This window comes from Nicrophorus vespilloides, unplaced genomic scaffold, assembly GCF_001412225.1.
Source record: "Nicrophorus vespilloides isolate i.1.1-1 unplaced genomic scaffold, Nicve_v1.0, whole genome shotgun sequence".
NCBI classification, from domain to species: Eukaryota; Metazoa; Arthropoda; class Insecta; order Coleoptera; family Silphidae; genus Nicrophorus; species Nicrophorus vespilloides.
The window spans coordinates 16,839-37,100 of record NW_017096682.1 but is presented as its reverse complement, the minus strand read 5'-3'; the positions used below and the strand labels follow the sequence as shown (position 1 = coordinate 37,100).

At 38.9% G+C, this 20,262-nt stretch overlaps 4 protein-coding genes across 9 annotated transcripts; 2 read left to right on the top strand and 2 right to left on the bottom strand.

Moving 5' to 3' along the window:
- The first annotated feature begins 282 nt into the window (after window positions 1-282).
- Window positions 283-2,768, top strand: LOC108557890 (folylpolyglutamate synthase, mitochondrial-like). Of its 2 annotated transcripts, XM_017914602.1 has the most exons (8): window positions 283-333; window positions 396-644; window positions 705-823; window positions 971-1,295; window positions 1,348-1,528; window positions 1,594-1,720; window positions 1,770-2,075; window positions 2,141-2,768. In XM_017914602.1, exons 3-8 carry the CDS (start codon window positions 739-741, stop codon window positions 2,383-2,385), a joined length of 1,269 nt encoding a protein of 422 aa, XP_017770091.1. In that variant the 5' UTR covers window positions 283-333; window positions 396-644; window positions 705-738; the 3' UTR covers window positions 2,386-2,768. The 2 variants fall into 2 exon arrangements, with proteins under 2 accessions (XP_017770091.1, XP_017770090.1); XM_017914601.1 differs by lacking the exon at window positions 283-333 and having other exon boundaries at window positions 361-644.
- A 95-nt stretch (window positions 2,769-2,863) lies between these two features.
- LOC108557885 (neuropathy target esterase sws) lies at window positions 2,864-12,354 on the bottom strand. Of its 3 annotated transcripts, none has more exons than XM_017914590.1 (18): window positions 12,233-12,354; window positions 11,867-11,948; window positions 11,124-11,329; window positions 10,855-11,041; window positions 10,660-10,805; window positions 10,391-10,600; window positions 10,090-10,329; window positions 9,804-10,028; window positions 9,537-9,745; window positions 8,466-9,471; window positions 8,252-8,407; window positions 8,083-8,202; window positions 7,837-8,023; window positions 5,836-5,952; window positions 4,078-4,289; window positions 3,756-4,015; window positions 3,563-3,662; window positions 2,864-3,034 (listed from the first exon to the last, which is right to left on the bottom strand). In XM_017914590.1, exons 1-18 carry the CDS (start codon window positions 12,329-12,331, stop codon window positions 2,972-2,974), a joined length of 3,825 nt encoding a protein of 1,274 aa, XP_017770079.1. In that variant the 5' UTR covers window positions 12,332-12,354; the 3' UTR covers window positions 2,864-2,971. The 3 variants fall into 3 exon arrangements, with proteins under 3 accessions (XP_017770079.1, XP_017770080.1, XP_017770081.1); XM_017914591.1 differs by lacking the exon at window positions 5,836-5,952 and adding an exon at window positions 5,076-5,192; XM_017914592.1 differs by lacking the exon at window positions 2,864-3,034 and adding an exon at window positions 3,381-3,506.
- A 69-nt stretch (window positions 12,355-12,423) lies between these two features.
- On the top strand, window positions 12,424-14,996 carry LOC108557889 (histone-lysine N-methyltransferase SMYD3). 3 transcript variants are annotated; one of them, XM_017914599.1, is made up of 7 exons: window positions 12,424-12,468; window positions 13,078-13,192; window positions 13,464-13,705; window positions 13,770-13,897; window positions 13,954-14,422; window positions 14,515-14,677; window positions 14,732-14,996. In XM_017914599.1, the coding sequence occupies exons 1-7, from the start codon at window positions 12,432-12,434 to the stop codon at window positions 14,946-14,948; spliced, it is 1,371 nt and encodes a 456-aa protein (XP_017770088.1). In that variant the 5' UTR covers window positions 12,424-12,431; the 3' UTR covers window positions 14,949-14,996. The 3 variants fall into 3 exon arrangements, with proteins under 3 accessions (XP_017770088.1, XP_017770087.1, XP_017770089.1); XM_017914598.1 differs by having other exon boundaries at window positions 14,506-14,677; XM_017914600.1 differs by lacking the exon at window positions 12,424-12,468 and adding an exon at window positions 12,494-12,722 and having other exon boundaries at window positions 14,506-14,677.
- Window positions 14,997-15,131: 135 nt separating this feature from the next.
- LOC108557894 (heat shock 70 kDa protein cognate 3) lies at window positions 15,132-20,238 on the bottom strand. The gene is given in 7 exon segments (XM_017914605.1): window positions 15,132-17,315; window positions 17,406-17,522; window positions 18,913-19,136; window positions 19,193-19,645; window positions 19,696-19,843; window positions 19,900-20,063; window positions 20,123-20,238. Coding segments are annotated over 6 exon segments (2,901 nt in total). The 5' UTR covers window positions 20,013-20,063; window positions 20,123-20,238; the 3' UTR covers window positions 15,132-15,469.
- Between the last annotated feature and the right edge of the window lie 24 nt (window positions 20,239-20,262).

Here is a 20,262-nt window from a genome sequence, read left to right as displayed (position 1 = left end):
TTGGTTGCTGCTGTTCTCTCCCCACTACCACCAATAAACGACAGGACATTTAAATCCCCACGAATCTACCCGAATATAGTATTGCCAACGCAGCAAAACTGAATACCCAACCATAAAAATGTAACGAATTTTTGTTATGCAAGTTATTTTACAGGAAAGGGTAACTTTTCAAAATGCTCATTATCTATATATTCGTTACATAGAATACCCAGGTACACAATAAAAGTGTAAATGCATTTGAATACTGGCAGATAACATTATCTTGCTAAGGCAAACGCAAACAGTATTCTTAATGATCCTTAAATTAAAACATACAAGATGCACCTGCCTATGGTAATCTCCACTGATGCAAAAAGAAACTAATTAAAAATAAATATTAACACGTTACGTAACAGGAAAATGAACAAACAACTATTTCATAAATTGATATCCTTGTTCATCTTTCTCCAAGAAGCTTTCGATTTCAAACGGGCAATCGATTTCGAAGGTCAAACAACAGTAAACGAGATAACATGCTGCAGAGATTATTTTAGTCGCAATTGTAGTTATGTTCAGGTTTATACGGTCAATAAATGTTGAATATCGCAGGGAAAATGCTGAAGTCACAGCCCTCCGCAAAGCTCACAAGTGCAAGCATGTATGAGGTATGTTCTCACTTAATAAGAAAGTCCATAGAAACGAAATCACTGTAACCTATATTCCAGGCCACAATACAAGCACTGAACAATCTGCAAAGCAATGCCGATTATATCAGCAAGGTGTCCTCACCTTCGACACAGACTGGCACAAATAAACTACAGAAAACCTATGAGTTCATTAGTAGGTGTGTTTTGTTATCTCATCTTGCTGATAAGTTTTTTTTTTTCATTTATTATTTTTTTTGTATTTCTTATATTCACAAGCAAATATTTGTTTAGATCTGGTGTTTCGTTGACTCAATTAGATGGTTTATCTGTGATCCATGTCACAGGTACTAAAGGCAAGGGATCCACTTGCGCCTACTGCGAGAGCGTCCTCAGGGAACACGGTCTGAAGACGGGTTTTTACTCTTCGCCTCATTTGGTGCATGTCACCGAGAGGATCAGGATCAATGGGAAACCTATAGGTAAAGGGAAATTCGTTAAGTACTTCTGGGATGTTCACGATAGGCTCTCGCAGCGAGAGAAGGATGGCATGCCGATGTACTTTCAGATGCTGACGATACTCGCATTTAAAATCTTCATTATGGAGAAGGTGGACGTGGCTGTGATAGAGGTCGGAATCGGCGGGGAATACGATACGACCAATGTTCTTAGGTATAAATACAATATTTGAACGCGTCGCATAGCAACTATTTACTTTGTGTAGGAACGTGCCGATAGTCGGGATAACATCGCTTGGATACGATCACACCTCTTTGCTAGGCAACAGCATGGAGGAAATCGCTTGGCACAAGGGCGGGATCATGAAGAAGGGTTGCGAGGCATTCACCGTCGATCAACCCGCCAACGCGATGAAAGTATTAGAGGAGCGAAGCGTAGAGAAAGAAGTAACTATTTACCACTGCGATTATATATCATTATATAATTGTTTATTTTTGTGTGTCGCCAACAGTGCGAATTGCATGTCGTCGAAGATTGTCCGAAATATGCGGAGGATTGCATCGGCCACCCTTACAGCATCTACAAGCGCAACGTTTCTCTAGCTTTAACCCTTTCCAAAGCCTATTTGAATCTCAAAGGTAACTTCAATAATCATCGATGATGAATGATTTTCATCGACCGTTTTAGGCTTGAAGGAAGATTCCGATCTAACGCAAAATGCGTTGCGAACGTGCTCTTGGCCTGGGCGGTTTCAAATATTATCAATTGACAACATCGTTTACCACCTCGATGGTGCACACACCGAAGACAGCATTGAACACTGCGTGGAATGGTTCAAACAGCAGACTAAACATTCGAAATCCCGGAAGGCTTTGATATTCAACAGCACCGGAGACCGCAAATCCGTAGATCATCTGAAGATCTTACAGAAGTGCCACTACGATAAAGTATTCTTCGTCCCAAACGTTTCCAGAACGGATAAAAGCATAGCCGGTATCTCTTCTCTACATTTACAACTTATGCCTATAAGCAATTTTCTTAACACCATTCGATTGCAGATTTCGGCGGCGGCAGCAAATCCATCGAACGGTGCGAATTGCACAAAGAGCAATGGTTGAAATTACTGGGAGGATCTCAAATGATCGACTCCGAAGTGCACGTGTTTCCATCGGTCTTCGACGCTCTACAAGCTTTGAAAGAGAATCAACACGATCTTCTGGTCACCGGCTCTCTGCACCTGATCGGAGCCGTCCTCAACATAATCGATCCCAATCTGCAGCAAATACCGCATCAGAAGAAATAAATAACTCGCGCTTATTCGCGCATCATCAGCAAGTTTTGTATATACTATATATTTTTTTTATATATATAATTCACAATTAATCAGATTGTTTTATACATTCCATCAAAATTTACAAAAACAAAAGGAGAAGTATACGTAAACCGAGAGAGATCAAAATCGCAATAAAAAAATATTACATAATCCCTGTGCGTTAATTCTAAAAGACAAAAAAAAAAGAGTTAATAATAAACATACGTATAAAATTAATTGTTTCTAAATATATGTACACATACGAACGAATCGGTAACCAAAATGATTGACTAAAATCCAGAGGGGGGATAAAAGATGGTGCAACGAGAAACGATCTTTTCGTTGCAGGAGAAGACAGAAGAAGAAAAAAAAAACAAAAATCATAGAAATGATAACCCAAATGAATGCGCATCGTAAAAGTTATATATAATACATCTCTGAGCTTCGTAAAAAGTACTATCGACTAGGAATTAGTATAATATCACCGCCGGTTATTGTGGATCGAACTGGACTTTTAGGTTTTATACTCGTTGAATCGTATATAAAAAAAAATAATTAATTAAATGCACCCACATCCTCACATCTCGTTCTCGGACAGCGATAATGAACCGTAGGGTCTGTCATATTCCTTATTCGTATTCTACAAACAAACAATAGATCATATTAGAGGATCAATAAATGAATGAAGTGTTATTATTTCTCCTAGACAGATTAATACAAAAAGAAATGTTCAAGTAAATTGCACATAACCAATCAATATTTGCTGCAATTTATCAATACGCTCGGTGTTTGCAGACACACCTTTCTTGGATAGAATAAACATTGATTGCTCTGCGTAAACATTTTCAGTTTTCCGTATTCTTAATCTAAAAGAGATAACAAATGTAAAACCGTTTCTTCTGATATGTTATATAACTTAATTGTAATATATTGTGATAATAGCAGATGGAAATGATTGAAAAGTGCTGTAGAAACTATTGATTGGTTTTGGGTGTTGCAGATAGGAGATAATAAATAAACATAATAGAATGTTACCAAATTAAAATAAATAAGCCATGCAGGGGTAAAGTTTATAGGGAGCTAGCGTCACCATCCCATTGACTGGTAAACTCCTACAGGATCAAAAGTTAGTAGTTAAAGGTGGTTTCAGGGTGGACAAAAAACTTACGTCATTGATTCCGACCGAGGGTTCCGAAACGTATCCGCGATTCTCATCGTTTTCATCGTAGTCGTCCGAGTCAGAGTTCGAGGATTCGTCCTCGTAAGGCCTACAACAGCAAATCAGATGTAATGTAAATGAAATATGATTGATTATTATGTAATCGAGAAGCGTGCACGAGGTGGCAGGAGGAAGCGCTCACCTTCGGATTTTGCAAACCATCTGCGCCAGATCGGTGAACGTGTAGCCGGAAAGCACGTGGCGCTGCGGAAACAGGTGCGACTTCCTGGGTTCCGTACTCGCGAACAACGGTAACTGGCCGGCCTTCTGCTTGGCATCGAAGTACGCCTTTCCGTGCAGGTACCCAACCTCCTTGATCTCGTCGAAGCTGCCGAACTGCAAAGTCTTGTACTTGTCGATAGGTGGACGGATGTACTCGCAGTAGTCGCTCGTCTTCACTTCCTGAAAAAGAAATGCAAAGAATTAAACGTTCATTTAGTAATAGCAATCGAAGAAGAGCTCACCTCCAGCTGCCTAACGCAACTAACGTACGCCAACCGCGATTGTATGTCCGGTAGATTGGGAACCTTCACCGGCTGCGTGAACGGATACCATCGTTTCCATAGCAACCACCAACCGGAGAGGTCGTCTCCGTAGTTGGTGAGGTCCTGGTCATCGACGGAACCCACGTCTATTGCTATGATGTGACTAGCGCCTTGGCTGCGCATCACGTCGGCTACAAATATATCAATTACCATAACCGAAATACAAGAAGAAATAAAGAGAAGAAAAAACAATTTCTGCTGATTTGAAGGCAAAATATACAACTTAATTGAAATTCCTGAACATGAAGATTGGTCTTAAATAAAGTATTTAAAATTAGTGAAATAACGACCCTAACGAAATTTGTATAAATTATTAAAGATATTTTTAGAAAATGAGCAATCAAAATATAATTATTGAATTTACATATCTATTTTGTGGTGTCTAACATTTTGTGAATGTACAATCGATAAATTACCTTCAAATAAGAGAACGTTTTTAGTTCATATAGAAAAGTTAACTAATCGAGAAACTGCTTGAATCGTAATTTGCGTTTCGCATTTTCTTAAAATCGAGTGGTGTGAAAGAGAGGAGGCCTTAAGAATAAACAAACAAAATTAATGAACATGTTGAGTAACAATGTTAACAAAAAAAATAATAAATAAATTAAAATAAAACGAGAACGCTCCGATTTTGTTCCAATATTGAAAACTTACCTCGCAGGATTTCCAATTACAAAGACGAAACTCACGACGAAATATTTGTACATATCTTATATAAATATGAACTAATTAAAACAAATAAAACATATATGTATATATATAAATAAACTGAGCGAGAGGATATAAGTATAAATATATATATATATAAAGACAGAGAGTGTTGCAGAAAGAGAGTGGACATGTGCGAATCTTAACACAAATTAGTTTCTTTTTAAAAGTATTGTTTATGGATAATAATAGGTGTTTTTTTTTAATACCTGGTACGTTATTTATGTAGCATCCGTCTACAAGAAAGTGCCCATCAACAGGATCGCACATGGGTGGAAATATGCCAACATATGTCATGCTGGCACGAATGTACCTCCACATATTACCTGTTTCATCATATAACACATTCAAAAATAAAAACAACAAGAAACAAATGGAGAGAAAAAAAAATCAATAATTAATGAAGTCTAGTATCGAAATGATGTCTGCACATTCTCCACCCAAGCTTCCAAAGGAATAAGAGAGAAAGTAAATACGGAAAACTCATCGGTTTTCTGGGGTCTCAAGGAAATGAAAGTGAAAACACACAACACCCCTCCTCTCACACAGAACAACCCAAAGAAAAATAATAACAACAACACATACGATCAAAAACAAATATAACAAACAGATAAGAGAATAAAAAAAAAACAATACGGGGGTGCAGAGATTAATAAAAATAAATAAATAAAAACGAAATGAGTATAGTACGCATCCACCATTGGCCATTCGAACCTCTCGGTTAATTGTGATTGGTTACCTGCGAGATAAATGTTTGTCTTTGATTGGACCGCGAAACTAGGGAGGGAACGAGCCGCTGTGGGCGTGTTAGCACACCCACCCACCGCACGCTCGCTGCTTAGCATCTACCGACCTACCTTCCTCCTTTCACGCGAAACCGTTTTATACTAAAGACTCAACTTAAGTTCTCCTCATCCTTCATATATCTAATCTAATCTATGGTGCTTCGGATCGCTTAGACTTCCTTACCTGGTAGATTGTTAACATATCCGCCATCGAGCAGAAGATGTCCATCCACTGGATCACACAACGGTGGCATGTATCCAGATAATGACATTGAAGATCTCACGTACCGCCACAGAGATCCTGCGACACACTTGCACTAAACTAACATGCCCAAAAAAAAATGCTGTTCTTTTTTTTTTCTTTCTTTTCATATTTCTCGCTCTTCCTCATCATCATGATAAACATAATCTTCGCATCAAATAAAGATAACCTTTGAAATGGTCGGCTTAAGTAAATCGATTAATGTACAGTTAAAAAGAATAGAACGATAATAGAATCGGTGAACCCTAAATACACAAAACAACTTGAACGAAACATACAGATATAGAGAGAAGCTCAGCGGTGCGGATGATCAAATAGTGTGATCGATTTATGCAATCTAACAACTAGATTTCTTCATCACAAAGTGGATGGTAAAATCGCTACTATTATTCTGCGTGTGATTGTCTGTTGATTTATTTCTCCACATTGACGCATCTGGTAACACATACACATTGTTCTTTTCTATTTATTTAGTTTTGGTGAAACCCCAGAAACGCCACTGTTTCTTGAAAACTTCTTCACTTCGCATTCAACTCACAACACTTTACGCTTAATTGCACAATAAAAGCATTACGTTGCCAAAGAAACGTAAATTAATGCAGTTATTATTATATTAATCAAAATTGGACTAAGCGTAAAGATTGGAGTGGAAACATGAAATTCGTGTTTTTTTTCTGCATGCAAACGACACGATCAATATTAAAACATATTGTCTAAGCTTACGAAAACAAAAATACATACCCTAATAATAGTGCAGACACATATCAGCAGAAAACGTATATTTTCGTATATTTTTGTTTTCAAGAGAGCTCTCAGGTCATTTGTTAATCCCAAAAGAAACTAATAATGATAATAAAAAAACAACAACAACGACATTCGCTAATTCTAATTAAGCAATCTCCAATAAGCACGAAACTAAAGGATAAATGAAGTAATTAATAAAAATTAAAAAAATAACTATCACTTAATTGAAATTAAAACAAAGGAGTTAGTTTTTAGTCTGTGTGTGTGTGTGTGTGTGAGAGAGAGAGTGAGTATTCTATGATTGCACAATTAGTGAAGCAAAACAGGATGAAATAAAAAAGAAATAATAATATTGTGCAAACATAATGGTCAACCAATCACAATGTTTGCATACACCAAATACACATACAGAAATAATAATAATAATTAGGAGCCACCATAAAGTAAATTTAAAAGAGACAGAAAACAGTGGCGTGAATAAGAAACAAATGAAAATAATAATTGTTTTTTTAACGTAAATGATATAGACAAATAAAGGGGGGTTTCTTTGGACATACAACAACAAACAGACAACATACAGAAAAGAAAAACGGTTCGTTTCGAAGCAATGAGTTTCCTATGTACATACTAGGAGATTATCATTATTATATATTTGTATATAAAAACGAACGTGTGCTCCGCAAAATGAGGACAGGGCAGTGCTAGAATGCCTTTACGTTTTCGCTTTATATACAGTTTATAAACAATCACCACATAACCAGACCGGAGTAAAAAAAAATATATCTTGCTCTTTCCATATTTCAACTACCCACCTCAATAGCAATAGCACAGAACGTCTCAAATAATAACATGCAAATGGTAATTATTTAGTATTGCCATAATCACAATTATTTGAGACACTCGGTGCGTGCTTACCTTGCGCATCCACCATTTAACATGATTAGGTTCATATTGAAATTACATAATTAGTAAAAGCTTAGATAGTTGAAATATGAAAAAGGAGGATACGCATGAAAAATAATTGTGTAACGGTATTATTTTATCATGCGCATCAAGCAAAGTCAAAGCCAACATTGAAGAAACAATTGTTTTGTGTAAATAACGATATTTTCTTTGGCATTTAAATAAATAAAATTTGAAATAATTAAAGTTATTTAAAGGAAATGTGGAAGAACGTACCATGATGATGTACCCTCATGCAGGAGGCAGAGATATCGGTGGTGACTGTGAAATAGGGCAACCACAGATCCTCAATGTACGTTTCTCCGAACGTTCCACGTATCGTCTGGTTGAAGTCTCTTCCACTGAACATGGAGGTCATCGGGTAAGTCAGGTCCAAGAGCTGACGCCACCATTGGGTCATTTTCTGAAAAACAAATTCAGGCGTTGAATTATAGATGAAATTGGATTTCGATTCGATTGTACCTTAGACCATTCTCGGGCCATTTGCGTAACGGTTGTTATGTTGCGTTCCTTGCACCAGAGCGCGCCCATGAAGGCGCCTATGCTGACCCCTCCCACCATGTCGATGGGAATCCCAGCTTCCTGAGAAACAACCAATTAAATTGCTTCAATGCAGATTGCAATTGCTTACTATTATAGATTTTATCATTCCAATGTGAGCGGATCCTCTGGCCCCGCCACCACCCAAGACCAGACCCACCGATTTACCGGTCAACCAGCGAGCCAGTCGTGAGTAATCTGAATGGATGTTGGGTTCCGATAGACAGACTTTCGAATAAAGTTCGTTCTGCAAATTGAAAAGAATAATTAACAGCATAACAAATAATCTGTTTGGATTATCTTACAATTCTATACAAAGATTTCCTGGAGAACATCCTCTTGGGACAAAGAATGTGATGATGCGAAGATACCCACGAGCGCATGTTCAACCATGCCACCGTGTTCTGCGGCTTTCCACCCTCCTCTCTATGCAACAACACTAATTCTTTTTGAGTACGTAGAGCCACCCTCTCGATCTCTCGCTCCATCCTACCAACGATTGGTTCCTTATCGCCGAGTCCCACTATCAAGATACAATCCGCTTGGCGAATGCACCTCTGCGTCCACACACTGAACGAATTGTCACACTGGTACAGGCATATTTTGTGCTGATCTTCCTGCTGCGCCAACCACGAGGTTAACCTGTATTCATTGTTCGGATCCATGATGGAAGAACCCAACGCTTTCTTCACCACGTCCGAGGTCAGCCTCGACGTTGCTCCCAGGGCGTTCAAACAGTGAAACAGTTCGTATGTGAATGCTGTCATGGGAATATCATCTGATGCAGGAACTATGGCCACCGTGGAGAAGTTCAATTGCGTAGGTCTGCTCTCTACCGTCGCGTTGTTCGTGATCCTCTTGGCGCTGAGGTTCTTGATGTTCGGATTCTGCCAGGTGCCCAAAATCCTCAAACCCAGCAGATTTATTAGTCTGGTGACCACGATCGGATACCGCATCTTTATGGCGTTGAATAAGCCTTCCGGTAACTTGGCCAACTCGGAATCCCGGACTGCTATAACGGTGGTGCTCCTCTTCGTGTGCGTGACCATCTCGACGATTCCAATTAGATCCCCTTTACCGTACTCGGCGACCAATTCCTTTTTACCACCGTTGTGCGTGATCACAGACCGCATGCGACCCGACAACACCACGAACGTAGTATCACTATCATCATCTTGTCTGTAAACGGCTCTACCTGCTTCGTGAAACACCCAGTCCAGCGCGAAATCCACTTGCCTCACGAACGGCGATAAGCGCGATATGACCAAGTTCGCCACGTGCAAGATGATCTTTGGATTCTCCTTAACCAAGCTGCAAAACAAAGCAATGCGAATCGATTAACAAATACTATAAAAGTACTAAAAGAATAAACCTACTTGTAAAATGTTGGTTTCGATATCAAACCAATTCGAGCATTATGTTTAGCTCTAACGGTAAAATAACTCGGTTCTCCGGTGAGCACGGCCAATCCACCAACAAATTCTCCGCTATGCGCTGTGTACATGCTCACCTCGTTAGCATCGTTTTCAGCTATACTCTGCGAAACAATCATGCTTCCAGACAGGACATAAACCAAAGCAACATCCTACAAAAAAATAACACAAATTCAATTTGGATTTAATCTAAATCCTCAGAAAGTATACTTTGTTCGAATCCTCTTTCATAATATATGTTCCCGTAGTGACTTCCTTGACCTCGACGCCGTCTATCAGCGAGGACGTGTCTCCTTCTAAACCCAACTCCTTGATGAACGCTTCCATAGCTATGTTGTGCAGTACAGTCTCATCGGTGATCTCGCTCATGGACATTTTCCTGCGAGCCGTGCCTTCTTCTGCTTCAAATAGATTTCTCTTAGACGCTTCCGGATTCTGAAATTATTGATCAAATATAGAACCAGATCCAAGATAAATTGCGTGTAAACTGTAATACCAGCTTCTGAGTATCCGGAATCATATCGGGATTGTTTGGAGGTGTAGCCCGTAATTCCCCTTTCTTATACTCCGGTATCATATCCGGTGTGTTCACCAAAGGCGACGTCGATTTCTGATTCTTGTTCACAGGCACGGGAATAGGTTGTGACTGCGCGGATGAACCGATATCAAATTCATCGTTGGATTTCATCTTTTTACTCGGAGACACAAAGACATGCGATTTTCTCGCCCTCGGCGCCTGAACAATGTCACATTTTCAAATTATAATTTGCCAAAACTAAATCAAATAATTAAATTACGGATATGAAAAGTTCCGCTCCTAATCCCAAATATTCATGAAGAGCGGTGAAGGTGACTCGCTGTAAACGGACCATTATCACCTGGACCACCCGCACCAGAATCTCTGGATTATCCTGGAAGATGTCGTTGAAAGCTTTCATTGGGAGCTTCACAATCGTGGAGTCCTCTAAAGCTCTAGCCGCTACAGTTTTGTAAGGTTTTAGTTGTCCCTGGAAAATCAATTGTGAGTAAATAAAGATATATGTAAATGCAGGTTTTTGTATCTTACAGTTAAAACATCGATAAAACTCAGCAAAGAAGTGACCGATTCGCCGGTTTTCACAACTTTCAACGACAGAGCCGAACCATCCGGGTTCGTTATATATACATTCACTTTCCCGTTTTGCACAATATACACATTTTCATCTTGATCACCTGCAAATACATACATATTATATAATCAATACATAATTTGCTTCATTACCAATATTGAATAGATGAGCGCCAGCTTTAACAGTTATAATTTCCGTATGCTTGCAGAGGCGCAGAAAAATTGGTTTCTCGAAATGCCCGAAAACTCGAACACTTTGCAGCATATACAGCAAATCCGGAGGCATCCTCTCATCGCTCAAAGTGTCTTCCTGCAGATATTCCGCTGGAGGTTCCAACACCTAAAAAAGCAATGGATTTTTGAAGAAACTACACTTTTGAATGAGTTTTACTTGCAAAACAGTATGTTTTTAGAATTCAAACCTTTAATTGTTCGGCTTCATTATCTTTCTTCAGCTGCAGAATCCTCCGTGCAAACTTCATCACCATCTTCCTTTTACGTCCTTGTCCTGATCTCACTTGACCGGAAATGGAACGCACCTTTCGCAGCATTTTCCGACCGTAAAATAGGGCTTTGTCCCGTTTCCGGAATCGCGTGGACGACGCCACCGATTCCTTTTTCTCTATAACTACACATAGTCATTGAAGTAACCATCAAGAAAATTATAGAAAAATTACAATTAATTGAACTGTAGTTAATTATTTTGTATTTATTTATTACTAAACATTTATATGCTTTATCCATGTAAGTAATATCTCATATATATTACAAAGGATAGATTGACCTTTTCATATGCAATTAAATGGTTAAAGTATGTAATGCGCGCACGTGTACAATTATCGTAAAAGGTGTTTACCATATTTACGAAGATATAATAGAAATGGAAATTTAATAGGTGAATACAAAGGTTATATTATATTGCTTGAAATTCGATAATAATTTCATAAAATATACAACCGATTTTTAAATGTTTTATCGAAATTATGGATCCGAAATTCAGGTGAGCATGTTGTGTTGCATACCAAGGTCGTCCGTTGCTAAGCAACCGCAATAATTTATTTACAGTTCAAATAACAATTACATAACTTGTTTTTCTGATGCGCAATGGTATGAGTTTTTGTATAAAAATGTTACCATAATCTGTGAAGAGCACACATGTACATACCTTTCTTGTCCCATCTCCTGAATATGATGACAAAGATGATCAGAATAGTGGTGAGGATTGAGACCACAAGTATATAGATAGGCTGGAAGAAGAAGAGAAGAAAATCTATGTAGTTGTAGTAGAAGTAATCACCACACATGGTTCAGCTGTAGTGTGTGGAGCGGAATGTAGACTTGTACTGATCTCCTTTATTGTCAATAATTCCAATAAATAATTCACGTATTTCGTGTATTTAAATGAGGTTTAATTGTGTGAAACAAAGCAACTGATAACGTAGAATTCCCACGTTTGAAAGAAAGGACAGAGAGAGCATTCCTCAATGTCACGAACGGGCAAAAACAAAGGGGGATAGGATAGAGAGCGAACCTCGTAGGACGTCGTGGAGGCAAATTGGCTGGTAAAGGTGGACCTCAGCATGGATCCCAACTTCCCATCGATGCTGTCCAGTAGCGTGAAGATGTCCATCACTGCACCGGACTCATCCTCTGCTCGCAAAACTTAAAAAACCAAACCGAAAAATCAAAATAAAGACACACGCACCGATCGTGCCTCTCTGACAATTCTAATGTCACTTCTGACAGATCCAGTTTGTGGTATGAATGGTATGAAGGGTGACTATCACCAACAAACTAATCGAACTCACGGTACCAGCAAAATCCAATTGGATATTATCATTAAACTACACTCTGATAATTATTTATTGATAAGACTTAGTTCCTATCTTCAAAAATCTGACAAGATCTAATAGCAACAAACGTTTCCAATACAATTTACATAAAGAATCTTCAATTTACATTCTTTGGGTTGGCAGTGCTCCAACCTTGATCATTATATACTTCCAAAAACATGTCAGGTGGTAGGTTATGTAGCCGTCTATTTATTTTTTTTAAATATTTATAAATACACACTCAAGGATATTTATAGATAAACAGGCTGTTTACAATTGCGCCCATGCTCATCATACGCATTCCATATGTTAATTGGGAAATATTAATTATCTAAAATAATTTATTTATTTTTTTCATTAGCAAGGGGGAGAGAGAAAAAATATTATTGGATGTAGTAATGATAGCAATGTTTGTACTGTTAAATGATTTATGCATTCGCTATTCTCAAGCCAGCTTCTAAATTTATATAATCTACTTTTATAAATATCCTCTCAGTCTATTGCCACTATTCCAGCTTCACACCTGACTTGCATAACTTTTCAGAAATGAGGGTGCTGCAAAGGGTCAAACCTGGAACTGTTCTGATTAAGGAGGAGCCTTTTGTCTACATCCTCAGCTCCAAGGTTCATTCACAATATTGTGACAATTGTTTTAAAAAGTAAGTTTTATTCAGTATTTTTTTTTAATTAATAACAATAATTATCATTTGTTCAAATGACAAGTGTTTTAAGATTTACAAATGTAAAAATTATTATAAACAGTAATATTATTTTACCTTGTACATTCAAACTTATCTTATCTTCTAATTAATATAATAAGTATGCTTAATATTATCATAATTATTTGAAAAATAAGTGATTTTTCATACATTATTTACTATTTACTAATTTACTAATGCCAAATTTTTTTGGTATTTAATTTGTTTGAAGGGGAAAACTGTTGAAGTGCTCCAATTGCCAATATGTGTATTATTGTGGAAGAGATTGCCAGAGGGAGGCCTGGTCTGTGCACAAACCAGAGTGTTCAAACATTAAGAGAACATTGCCCAGGGTTTTGCCAGACGCGGCAAGATTGTTGGCCAGATTGATCAGAAAATTGCAGAAGGGTGGAGATTTGGTCAAGTCATATTATTCTGAAGGGAATTTCAGGATGTTCAAAGACCTAATGTCACGTAATTAATAGAATTGTATTAATAAAAAAAGAACTTCTAAAATTCTAAAGTATTCGTATTTTAGATTACACGGATTTGAAGGAGAACTCTAAGAAGATGGAGCATTTCGTTTCGTTGTACGGCGTATTGCACGAGTTCTTCGGCGGTGTTGGTTTACCAAATTCAGCTGAGCTGATGGGGATGTACGGACGGGTAAGGTGGAAGCACTTCAAAATTAACTAATCTACTTGAAACGTGGTTATTTTTAGATGTGCGTAAACAGTTTCAACATATGCGATTCTGAATTGGTGTCTTTGGGTACCGGAATTTACCTGGGGGCTTCTATAGTTGATCATTCCTGTAAACCTAATGCTGTAGCCACCTTCGAAGGTGTCACCCTTTCCATAAGGTGTACCGAAGAATTGCCGAGTTTAGACTGGTCTCAAATTTTCATCAGCTACATAGATACGATGAATACGCCCAAAGTTCGACAGGAAGATCTAATGTACACCTACTACTTCCTGTGTCAATGCCCGAAATGTTTGGATCCTAAGGAAACGGATAACATGATCGCTGCAGCCTGCCCGAATACTAATTGCGACGCTTCCATTGACCCCATGCAGTCCACCGAAAAATGCTTACAATGCAACGAAAAGATCACCGAAGATTTCTTGAAGAAATATAAGGAGATTACCGAGTTTTCTGACGTGCATTTGAAGAACATGCACGACATGGCTTGTATCCTTTATAACAGTTAATCATTATTTTAATTCTGAAACAAAAATTGGATCGAAATGAATAAGAAATTCCTCAATTCTTAGCAAAATTAGATATGGACGTGTGCAAGTTCTGCTTGCAGAAGCAGCGCGGCGTCTTGCACAAATTCAACGTGCAGTATGTGAAGACTTTAGACTTGGCGTTCCAGGCATGCATTGATTTCGGTCAATGGAATGATGCTAGGGAATTCGGAGAAGAATTGATCGAGGGTTACAAGTAATACATTAACCTTATGTAAGTTTGGTTGCCTAAATTATGTTTTCTTTGCAGGATTTATTTCGGAGATGTGCATCCGCTCTTAGGACTTTTGTACTTGAAATTGGGCAAGATCTTGGTGTACCAAGAAGAGTGCCGTCAGGCTCTGGTGCATCTGAAGAAAGCCAAGGATGTGCTTAGCATCACGCACGGAAGCACAAGCAAATTATTTAGAAACGAGCTTATACCATTGTTGCAACAGGCCCTGGCCGAAACTGGTTTAGACAATTAGCGGAGACAATTGTAGAGTTTAGTTTAATATTTTTTTTATTGAAAAAAAAAAACATCTATGTAACAAGTCAAATACGAGTGTACAATGGAGTAACAAATGGAAGATGAAATTAATTAAAAAATAGAAATTAAATAATATAAGAATCATACACTGATACTTGACAATGAGAGACAAAAAAATATGTATAAATAAATACCACCAGAGTAGATATATATTAAATTTTACACAAGTATAAAACTGAAATCAAATCATTGTAGATCCCACATTATATAAACTAAATCAGTACGGCGTAACTGGTACGAGTAACGCAATTTAATTAAGAGGGACGATTCAAGTTAAAAAGAATCTTTATCAAAGTACTCGTAACGATTGAAAAAAAAAAATAATCACACGTTCGTCCATTCATTTACGCAATTGAAATGAAACATAATTAATTAATTACTGAACTTCACTGTTTTGTTGTTTCAAAGATTGTGCTAGAGGTTTTTTTTAATTTAGTTTACTTCTCAGTCTTGCACCTCTCACAGCTCATCCTTGATGTCATCATCGTCGCTTTCCTGAGTTGGCGGTGGTGGACCTTGACCCTGGTACAGTTTAGCGATGATCGGTTGGACGACTTCCTCCAACTCCTTCTTTTGCTTCTTGTACTCCTCAGATTCGGTATCTTGGTTATCTTCTAGCCACTTGATCTTCTCGTCGATGGCTTCTTCCATTTTGGTCTTCTCGTCATCGGACAACTTTGATCCCAACTTTTCCTTGTCTTGGAGCTGGTTTTTGAGTGAGTAGGCGTAGCTTTCCAATTCGTTCCTGGCCTCAACGCGCTCCTTCAGCTTCTTGTCATCGTCGGCGAACTTCTCGGCATCCTTGATCATCCTTTCGATGTCTTCAGGGGTCAACCTGTTTTGGTCGTTGGTGATGACGATCTTTTCGCGGATTCCGGCTACCTTGTCTTCAGCGGATACTTGGAGAATACCGTTGGCGTCGATCTCGAAGGTGACTTCAATTTGAGGGATGCCTCTTGGCGCTGGTGGGATTCCGGTCAAGTCGAATTTGCCGAGAAGATGGTTGTCCTTGGTCATCGGACGTTCACCTTCGTACACTTGGATGGTGACGGTGTGCTGGTTGTCGGAGGCGGTGGAGAAGATTTGAGATTTCTTGGTGGGGATGACGGTGTTACGTGGGATCAGCTTGGTCATGACTCCTCCAACAGTTTCGATACCCATGGTCAATGGGTTGACGTCGAGAAGAACGATGGCGTCAGTGTCTTGTTCACCGGAGAGCACTCCAGCTTGGACGGCGGCTCCGTAGGCAACGGCTTCATCAGGGTTGATACCCCTGGATGGTTCCTTTCCATTGAAGTATTCCTTGACCAATTGTTGGACCTTCGGGATACGGGTGGATCCTCCGACGAGGACGATCTCATCGACATCCTTCTTGTTCATGTCAGCATCTTCAAGTACCTTCTGGACAGGCTTCATGGTGGAACGGAAGAGATCCATGTTCAATTCCTCGAACTTGGCACGGGTGAGAGTTTCGGAGAAGTCGTCACCATCAAAGAAGGATTCAATTTCGATCCTGACCTGGTGAGAAGCAGAAAGGGCACGCTTGGCCTTCTCGACCTCACGCCTCAACTTCTGGACGGCACGGTTGTCTTTGCGGATGTCCTTGCCCTTCTTCTTCTTGTACAATTTGATGAAATGATCCATGACGCGCTGATCGAAATCTTCACCTCCCAAATGGGTGTCTCCGTTGGTGGCTACTACTTCGAAGACTCCATTGTCGATGGTGAGGAGGGACACATCGAAGGTACCGCCGCCCAAATCGAATACCAAAACGTTCTTTTCGCCGTCCTTCTTGTCCAAGCCGTAAGCAATAGCAGCGGCGGTGGGTTCGTTGATGATCCTCATCACGTTCAAACCGGCGATGACACCAGCATCCTTGGTGGCTTGACGTTGAGCATCGTTGAAGTAAGCGGGTACAGTGACGACGGCGTGAGTGACCTTCTTGCCCAAATAGGCTTCAGCGGTTTCCTTCATCTTGCCCAAAACCATAGCGGAGATTTCCTCGGGGGCAAAGACCTTATCGCCCTGTCCGGTGGCCACGCTGATATGCGGTTTGGAGTTCTTCTCGATGACTTTGAAGGGGAAGAATTTGAGATCATGTTGGACGTTGCTGTCTGACCATTCACGACCGATCAAACGTTTAGCATCGAATACAGTATTCTCGGGATTGGTGGTCAATTGATTCTTAGCGGCATCACCGATAAGACGTTCTCCTTCGGCAGTGAAAGCCACGTAAGATGGGGTGATACGGTTTCCTTGATCGTTGGCGATGATCTCCACACGTCCATTCTTATATACGCCCACACTATAATTACAAAAATAGGAAATGAAAAATTATATACGCCCACAAGTATCAAAAATAATAATAATAATCAGAAAATGAAAAGAAACTTACCATGAATAGGTGGTTCCCAAATCAATACCAATCACAGTTCCAACTTCATCCTTTTTGCTATCATCCTTAGCCAAAGCTGTGGCCAAGAGGCAAACAGCCCCCAAGAACAAAGACAACCTCATTGTGTTTCTGCAAACAATAAAAGAAAATAAGTATCCAGTAACATTTTTTTGAAATATTAGTAGTCAACAATTTATTGCCACATGCTTCAGTCAGCAATGAAAGCCAGCTGTTCCTTTTAATAATTCTAAATTCTTATTTAATGTTCAATGGGTGTACTGCTACATTTAACCTAAAATTGCGGTAATTAATAGAGGATGATTCAACGTTCAGTCCAGATTACCGTTAATTCAAGATGTAATTATGGAAGTGTAAAAATGGTAACTGTTATCTCAACGACGGACACGTATACAAAGAGGGCCGCGTTATGCCCACGTTACCTTATTGTAGGCAAACTCTTACGCAGGAAATCTAACCAATATGGATTAAAAAAATTAAATTGTAACAGGATCATTATTCACAATTCATTTCGATCAATCCTATTAAAAATTGAATCAAGTTATAGCACCTTTTGGGGCCATTTTACTTTACTTTTTTCGATCTGCTGAAGTTTACGTACAGGAATAAACATTTTGACAATGATTGTAGCAAATATAAACGAAACATCATTGATTTATTGTGTTTACAGTAGTTTTATAATAAACTCACCGTTTTATAAATTATATTCTGTCTTCTTGTTAGCTCTCGGACTATGCCTGGATAACACCTCTACACTGAACTAAGACCACTCCACAAATGCCGACTTGATGTTGCCATCACTGGAATATACCTATAGGATTCGTCGTGTAGGCTTCTGATTGGTGCAAATTCAAACGAAACGCGCTAGTTGGCCACTCCTGATTGGCACACGTCTCCCGGACATTTTCTAGAATGCCGCACTCTCACCGCCACGAAAGCCAGACAGAATATCACAAATGGAATCACTACACGATCCAAAACCCATTCATTCTCATTGCACAATTACGGAAATACGGAAAATAGGTGTAATTGTTATTTCTACACAATATTATTTAGATAAATGCAATTGGGAAATTAATGAGACGTCGCAAAAAATGGGCAATATTGAAACAAACTTATTATATATTCTATATGCATATTTATTTCTCTCTCTAACTGTAAATATAACTGTTATAACTATACGGAAATAGGTCAATATTTGCTCTCACTATTATTTGGAATTTTGGGCGTAACGACCTAAAGATAGTACAACGTGAAAATTCTTTCGAATTCGCTTTTGATTCACAATAAAAGTAAATCTAATATTTGCTCTTCGTTTCCATCCAGCCAAGAAGTTGTGGCGCAAAATATGTAATTATTACATCAGCACCTGAAAAACACAATTATTTAATTATTAACTAATATAATCAAAAATAATATTAAATATAATTTAAAGTCATAAAGTATTAATTCTCCATGATTTTTTTTAAATAATTAGTAAAATATAAACAATTAACCTGCTCTTCGCATGGAGAGTAAAATTTCGTTGAGAATCTTCTGCAAATCGAAAGCACCTTCACGTGCCCCATGGTAGATCATAGCATATTCTCCTGAAACTTGGTAGACAAACATGGGATGATGAGGATGAGCATCTTTAGTTTTCCTGACAAGATCCAAGTAGGCCATCGCCGGTTTGACCATCAACATATCAGCTCCTTCGGCCACATCTCTCGCCTAAAAAAAAATACAAATTGCACGATCATGGAATCAACGTTTATCGATTAATCTACCGCAGCTCTAAGAGCAAGTCCCGTCGATCCAGAAGGAAGTTGATAGCATTGTCGATCCCCAAACGCCGGCTTCGACAACGCAGCATCTCTGAATGGTCCGTAGAAGCTGGAAGCCAGCTTTACGGAGTACGAAAGGACTGCTACCTTATTCACCAGGTCCTGCTTAATGAGCAGATCCTTTATGGCTTTGATCCTTCCATCCATCATGTCGGAAGGAGCCACGATGTGCGCCCCATGCTTCGCGTATTCCACTGCAATCTCAGCAATCCTCTTGATGGACTCCTTGTGATTGATTCTGCCATCCTCATGCAAGATGCCACAGTGACCATGAGAAGTGTATGGACACAAGCAAACATCACAGGCAATTGTCAGGTTGGGAAACCAAGTAAGCAGTTTTGGCAGAGCCCTTACGACAGGATTCTCCTTGCTGTCAGCATGAACACCAACATCATCCTACAAATATTCAAATGAAGACAACATTTAAACTGACATGAACATCTTACTTTGTTGAGTTTCTCAATAACACCAAATAAAATCACTGATGACAATCCCTTCTGGACAAGCTCTTCCAAATGTGGCTTCAGTTTGTTGATGCCATACCTGGCCACTCCGGGCATACTTTTGATAGGTTGCATATCATCATCATTTTCACTAGAATCATACCAATTAATGAATTACATAAAAGTGTAATCGATGAGCTTACTTACACCAAAAATATGGGGTACATCAAGTTCTTGGGTGAGATATCACAGTTTATGGACTGCCATGCTCTCAGGGTCTCATTGGACATGGCCCCATGCAAATAACTTGAATTTTCCATATCTGTTTTCTTCAAAACTAACCTGAATTATACTGGAAAACTGAAACAAGGCTATATATAGTTTAGAAGTTAATTACTTGTGTTCACCTATATTCAATTCAAATACTCACATGAATTATTCAATAACGTTGACAGCGAATTATCGACAAGTATAGATTTGTTTACTTTCTTGTGTCTCAGATACAATTGCACGTTTAATTTCACGAAGACTGCAACAAATGTCGATGCGGTATATTAGTGCTAATTGTAT